This window comes from Bubalus kerabau, chromosome 17, assembly GCF_029407905.1.
Source record: "Bubalus kerabau isolate K-KA32 ecotype Philippines breed swamp buffalo chromosome 17, PCC_UOA_SB_1v2, whole genome shotgun sequence".
In the NCBI taxonomy this organism is placed as follows: domain Eukaryota; kingdom Metazoa; phylum Chordata; class Mammalia; order Artiodactyla; family Bovidae; genus Bubalus; species Bubalus kerabau.
The window spans coordinates 57154186-57160791 of NC_073640.1; the positions used below are offsets into that span (position 1 = coordinate 57154186).

The 6606-nt window shown below is 57.2% G+C and overlaps 1 protein-coding gene across 1 annotated transcript; it reads right to left on the reverse strand.

Moving 5' to 3' along the window:
- Positions 1-1271: 1271 nt before the first annotated feature.
- On the reverse strand, positions 1272-6148 carry PTGIR (prostaglandin I2 receptor). Its single transcript, XM_055552378.1, has 2 exons — positions 5001-6148; positions 1272-3948 (listed from the first exon to the last, which is right to left on the reverse strand). The coding sequence occupies exons 1-2, from the start codon at positions 5766-5768 to the stop codon at positions 3562-3564; spliced, it is 1155 nt and encodes a 384-aa protein (XP_055408353.1). The 5' UTR covers positions 5769-6148; the 3' UTR covers positions 1272-3561.
- Between the last annotated feature and the right edge of the window lie 458 nt (positions 6149-6606).

Genomic DNA, 6606 nt, shown 5'->3' on the forward strand with positions numbered 1-6606 from the left:
GTCAGGGAACTAAGATCCCACATGCTGCAGCGGGGAAGGAAAATTGTCACTCCCACTGGATTGTGAGCAAGGTAAGCCCAAGGCAATGTCAGTCACTGCTATCTCCCTAAAGGCACAGAGCCGCCTTGAGCCTAGGGCAGGCTCAAGGGAATGCACGTTGAATTGATGAATGAATGAGAGATGAAAGAAAGGAAGCATTAGAAACCAGAGGTAGAACCCTGAGCAGAACAGAAGCTCTCCTCTTTACTTGGCTCACTTTCTTACAATCCTCAGATCCATCCTGGCTAAGCCATCTCCTCCTCCATGCAGCCCTCCCTGATCTTCTCCCTCGACTCCACTTTCCCTGGTCCCAATCCCCCAGCCCTGTCCACTCTGAACGGTGAGCTCCAGGAGAGCAGGGCCAAGGCTATCTGTCATCACTGTGTCCCCAACATCACAGGGACAAAACCTGACATGCAGTAAGCCCTCAATCAAAGCCTGCTGAATAAATGAACAGATGTCTGTGCTACAGGCTACAGCAAGGGCCACCATAGAGCCCCGGAAGTGCCTAGAGCCTCTGAGAGGAGTGATGATGTCTTCAAGGATGAGGAGGAGCCTCAGTGGGACCTTGAAAGGCAAGGGTGCTCTTGATGAATGGAGAAGGGAAACACTCTTACAGGAAGGGTGAGCCCAATGAGTAAAGAGGTTGAGGCCTGAAAGGTCTTGTGCTCTTTGGGGAAATCTTGATTTTCTGCCGTGGCTAAGCAGAGAGCGTGGGAGTTTGGCCCTTGGCCTCCAGGCAGTGGGAGCCCTTGGAGCTTGGCAGGCAGGGGAGGGGCCACTCAGACAGGAACTCCAGACAGGACCGTGGCTGACAGCGGAGACGCTACCCCAGCAGTCAGGAACCAGCCAGGAGAGGAGCTTCCAGATCAGAGCAGATGGGGCAGGAGTTGGACAGTTTAGACATCCACAGTGGGACGCAGAGGAGGGGGCGGAGTCCTGAGCTGTTAGGCCTGGTGGGTAAAAGTCAGCAGAAAACCAGCTTCAACACTGAATCCTCTCCTTCCCTTAATCCACATCCGAAAACGAGGACTGATAGTGGCGCCCACCTTGGGGTGCTGGGGGTTCAAAAGCCCAGCCCTGTGCTGCCATTCAGCGAGTTCTGAGGGGCCAGAACGGAGGCCGGGAGAGGAGGCGCACCCCTACCCCAGGGAATCTTACCTGGATAGGCAGGGGTGGGGCTGGAGGGTGCGCCCTTGACTCCTGCCTGAAACACAACCCCTCCACACCAGGTCCCTTGAGTTGGTTCCTATTGAGGCAGATTTGGTAAACAAGGCCGGACCCCCATCTGCTGTTGCTTGACCCGTTTTCTGGTTTGTTTTGGTACAAGTCAACATGTTTATTATTAAATTCAAGCGATACAATATGACTCTGGCAAGACTGCTATAAAAGTTTCTAAACTTCCTCAATTTTTGTCCAGTATTACATGGTTTTTTTTTTTCAAATTGTGGTAAAATACCCATAACACAAAATGTACCATTTTAACCATCTCAAAATGTACAATTCAGTGACATTTGGTACGTTGACGACATTGTACAACCACCATCGCTCTCTAGTTCCAGGATATTTTCATTCCCCCAAAAGGAAACCCCCTACCCATTAAGCAGTCATCTTGATCTATTTTCAACTCTCACAGCCACTCCTTCAAATGAAACAAAGTGACTTGGGGGGGAGGGGGGCGGTGGACCGTGGAACAATGTCATGACAATGGAGAAAAGTTTTGTTTTCAAGCCACATGTGCTCAGATGCCAAAGACAACAAACACCAATAGCCACAGCAATAGCAGCAGCAACAGTAACACATACTGTGGGCTTTACTCCAGGTCTTATGCTAAATTGCTTTTTAATGATTAAATTGAATCATTTAATCCTCAGCACAGCCCTGTAAATTAAGTACTAGATTATGATCACCATCCTAGGAGAAAGGAAACTAAGGGAAACTCACTAACCCCATCTGGATTAAGGAAATAAAAGGATAAACCAGGGAATTCCCTGGCTGTCCAGTGGTTAGGACTCCACGCTTCCACTGCAAAGAGCCTTGGGTTTGAATGGAGAACTAAGATCCCACAAGCTGCACAACACAGCCAAAAAAAAACACAAACCAGCTCCACCTGCAGGCTGCACATTCTCCTCGCTGTGTGCCCTGGGGCTGGTGATTGCCTCCTCTGGACCTTGATTCCAGCTTATGTAGAGTGGCTCTAATAATAGCAGGCTGGAGCGAGGAGGGTGCAACTCACGAGGTGGAGGACTCACTTTAGCCACCGTCTTTATAGGAAGCTCTTGCCTCATCTATTCTTCCACCCACCCCCACCCTCATCCCGCCCAGGGGCAGAATGATTGCTTTAACCCTGAAGCAAGTGGGAAAGTGGGACCAGGGCTGGGGAGAGTCTGGGGGCTTTCCCATTCACCTCCTCCCACCACCCGAAGCACCACTTCCTTTCATGCTCACTCCTGGAAAACCCTTGAGTTCAGTGCCTAAAGGCAGGGGATGGCTAATGAGGAGAGAGGGGTGGATGGCTGGAAAAGCCCCGGCTATCAGAAGGGGAATTGAAGGCTGGAAATCACCCTAAAAGACTCCCAGGTGAGGCTGAGACCGGTTTGTGTCCCCAGCACCTGGTAGATTCAGGGCCCACTATTTGTTGAATGAATGAATGGATGAATGACATTTTTGCGAGGGTTCCAAGGACACAGGGGGTGCGGTCAGGCTCTGCAGGGGCGGTTGCGGGGGCAGCTGTTTATCCAGGGATAGGTACAGGACTTAGGTCTGAGTCCTTGGGCCGTCCCTGGGTTCTGTAGCTCCCACCCCTTCATTCTCCAGCTTCTCCTGCCACCCGCCATCCACATCTTGCAACTCACCAAGCCATGCAGTTTTTTTCAAGCAACTGTCCAGTGGTGTCACTCCCAAGGCAACAGTCGCCCCTTCTCCCCTGGTGGGGTAGGGGGTGGACCAGGCCTCCCAAGTTCAATGGGGAATCAGGAAGGAAAGGGAGACAGGGAAATTGTCAGGAAATCCCAGGTTTCATGAGGCAGAGAGAGGGTGGCTCTTGAGCCCCCTGCCTCCCCGCAGAGCCGGGCTCAGGGCTGTCTGCTGGGGCCTTGGGGTGGGCATCAGGGGCACCCTGAATGAAGGAAGTTCAGAGGCAGAACCCTAACCAGAGCAGACCTGAGCGCACAGAAGCTGCTGGGAACATTTCTGCCTTCTAAATATTTAGACAGTGAGATGGATGGGCAAGTGAGGGCCAGACCAGGCCGGCCAGGCTGCCGGATATTTTGAGACAACTGTTCTTTTTATGTTCCAGGGTAATTCCTCTCCCCATCTCCCTCCTCCCGCAGCAGCCCCTCATGGCCACCCGGAGAAAGGAGAAATAGCAGCTGATCATCCCCTGAATCCAGAGGGTCCATGTTCCGGCCGGCAGGGCTCCAGGAACCATCTCTGGGCTGATCCGCCCGCAGCCATCGGTCATGTCCCTGAATTTCTGGCAGCTGCGGCCGGAAGACAGGGCGGGAGCTCACCGGGCAGATGTCAGCAGAGGGAGCAGGCTGCCTCAGACCCCGCTTTGGAGGGTGTTCCCACGGTACTAGTGGGTAGCTGTACAGCCGGTAAGTGCCCGCCCTGCCCCTCACCCCAGGCTGACAAAGGCACCCAGTTCCCCTTTTTCCCCTCAAGAGCAGGGGGGGCGCTTGAGTCCTTCCTCCCCGAGGCGGACCGAGAGAGGGACTTCCGAGAGTCGCCTTGGGCAGGCCTCAAGTACAGGCAACAGAACCAGAGCTTCAGCCGCTGGAAGACGGACTTGCGGAAGAGGATAAAGACCCAGGGATCCAGAATGGGGTTGAAGGCATTGAAACGGAAGGCCAGGAGGTCTCCCATCTCACTGCTGTCCGGGGCGATGGCCTGGGTGAAGCCGCGGATCTGAGGGCAAGCAGAGAGCAATCAAGAAGCAGCCCAGGACTCCTCTGCCCCACCCCTCAACACACACCCCATTCTGGACCCCCTCCTCTCCCTTGCTCACTGGCAGAAATGAGGGAGGTGCGGCCTGTCAGAAGGGGAAAGAAATAAGATGAGAACTAAATAAGAAATGCATCCAGGGCAGAGGGAGAGAAAGCCCCAGGAGACAGTCAGCAAAGCTCTAGGAGGAGAGAGGTGGGGCAGCAAGGCTGGGTCCCAGAGCTGTGTGTGTGTGTGTCCCATCTCTGAGTCCTCCGTCACCCCCTCAAAGGTTTGGTGATTCTCAACTCTAACCCTAGCCCTTGCATTTTGCAGAAAGAGAAGCTGAGGTCCAGACAGTATCAGGAGGACTGGGTGCCACAGGACCAGGATCAGCCCTGCTGCCCTCTGGGAGGGGCAGGGCAGGAGTTCCTGCAGGAAAGGGGTGAGGCCAGGAGAGCCCAAGGGCACCTACATGGGTGGGGCTGGAGAAGTGGGGAGCAGGGTGGCAAGGCGATCAGACCCTGGCTTCAGAGAAGCCCAGGGTGCAGCCCTGCCTCTGTGCGATCGTGGGCAAAATACATCATCACCCCCCACCCTTTGTAGAAATGCCGACAGAAACTTCATCACATTTCTTGCTAAATGCTTATGGAATAGATGCGTAAGATCATTCTCGAGATGATCAGAGAAGGGATTTCTAAACCACTGAGCACAGAGTAGACAAGTGCAGTATTGAATGATGGATCTTATTAGTCTTGCAGGGGTAGGGGAAGGATGGTGGTGGGGGTAGCACTGGCGGAGAGGTGGGGGGCTAGGGATGTGGAAGAGGGGAGACAAGGATCAGGAGGAGTCAAATGGAGCATAAGCAAGTGGGGAGAAACGTCTCTGTAAAGTTTGGAGTTGTCTGACTGTGGACAAAGTCTCTGACCTCTTTGAGCCTCAGTTTCCCCATCCGTGAAGTGGGTGCAAACAGTGGCGGCTAGAACTGGGCGTTGCCCTCCTCCCCACTGCCCACTAGAGCTGCCCAGGGGACTCACCGTAAGAGGCAGGGAGCACACAGCCATGATGCCCGTCATGAGGGCCAGCAGAATCAGGTGGTCAACCTCGTCCTCGCCTGCCCGGGGGCCGGGGACCAGCGAGCCCTGGTGGCGCCTCTGCTGGCGGTACATGCGGCAGAGGCTGAGGGTGACGGAGCCGTTGCAGAGGACGATGGCGGCCACCAGCAGGGCCACGAGGCTGGCGTAGGCCAGCGAGAAGGCGCAGCCGCCAGGCTCGGCCGAGCGCATGCGGATGAAGCACCAGCTGCCGGGGCAGTACTGCTGGTGTTGGCCCAGGCCCAGGAAGGGCAGCGAGCAGAAGATCGTGCAGAAGGCGTAGATGGCCGGCAGCGCCAGGCGGGCGCGGCGGGGTCCGTCCAGCTGGGCATAGAGGTAGGGGTGGCTGAGCGCCAGGCAGCGCTCCACGGCCATGGCGAAGAGGATGAGCGTGGAGGCCAGGCCAAAGAATGTCATGGCGAAGGCGAAGGCGTCGCACAGTGCCGGGCGGCCCCGGGCCAGGCCCAGCAGCGAACTGTTGCGGGCGTAGGCCGCGAACACGGCCGGGCTCAGGAAGCACGTGCCCAGCAGGTCGGTGACCGCCAGCCCGGTGACCAGCACGGCGAAGGCCGAGGGGCGCGACTGCCGCCGCGCCCCCAAGATGCCCAGCGCCAGCCCGTTGCCCACCACGCCCGCCACGAACATCAGGGTGCTGGTGGCCGGGCCCACCGAGTCCCGCACGTACGTGAGGTTCTGGCACGAATCCGCCATCCCCGGCCTCCGGCTGCCTCCCGGGGAGGGGGGCTGGAGGGGTTCCCGGGAGGTGGAGGGTGGGAGGTGTCGAGGGAAGGGGAGATGGGTCCGCCCCAGTGATGCGCAGCACCTCGCTCCCTGCTCCCTTGGGGTCCTTGGTGCAGCTGGAGGCGAGGGGAGTCCCGGGCTACCCTCCGCACTTCTGGGGCATCTATTTCTCTCTCTGCCCTCTGTCTCCCCAGGCTCCTTCCCGGTCTCTCCCTCCTGTTTCTTTCCTTCGCTACCTCTGTCTCTCCGTCTAGTCCTTCCCTTGCCAAGCCCCTAGTTCTCTCTTCCTCTGGCTCTGTCTCTGGCTCTGTCTCTGGCTCTGGCTCTGGCTCAGTCCCCTCCCTGGTCCACTCCCTTCACCTTGCCTTCCCTCCCTCCCTGTCTCCTCCGACCTATCCCCTCCTCTGCATCTCTGCTTCCCCAGCCCCTCCTCACCGCACCTCTGCCGACTCTCTCAGCCCCTCTGTCCCCCTTCGCTCCTTCTCCGGGGGTCTTGCTCCCTGGGTCCGGCTTCGAGTGGCAGCTTCTCCAGACTTCCCTCCCTCCTCGCTCCCGAACTCATCTAGCCCTGATCACTCACCCCTGGCTTTTCATTTCCTCTCTCTGCCCCGCCTTCCCTCCCCCTGCTTTCTCCAGAGGCCCCTTGGCTCCCTCCCGCCTTCCCTGGCGCGCTCCCCTCCACTTTCCTGCCCAAGACACCCATCCGTCTCCCGCGCCTCCCTCTCCCTCCTCACGTCCTCTCAAGGACCCCATCCTGAACCACCTGCCACCTCCTCCGGCTCGCTCTTGCCTCTGCAACCTTCTGCCT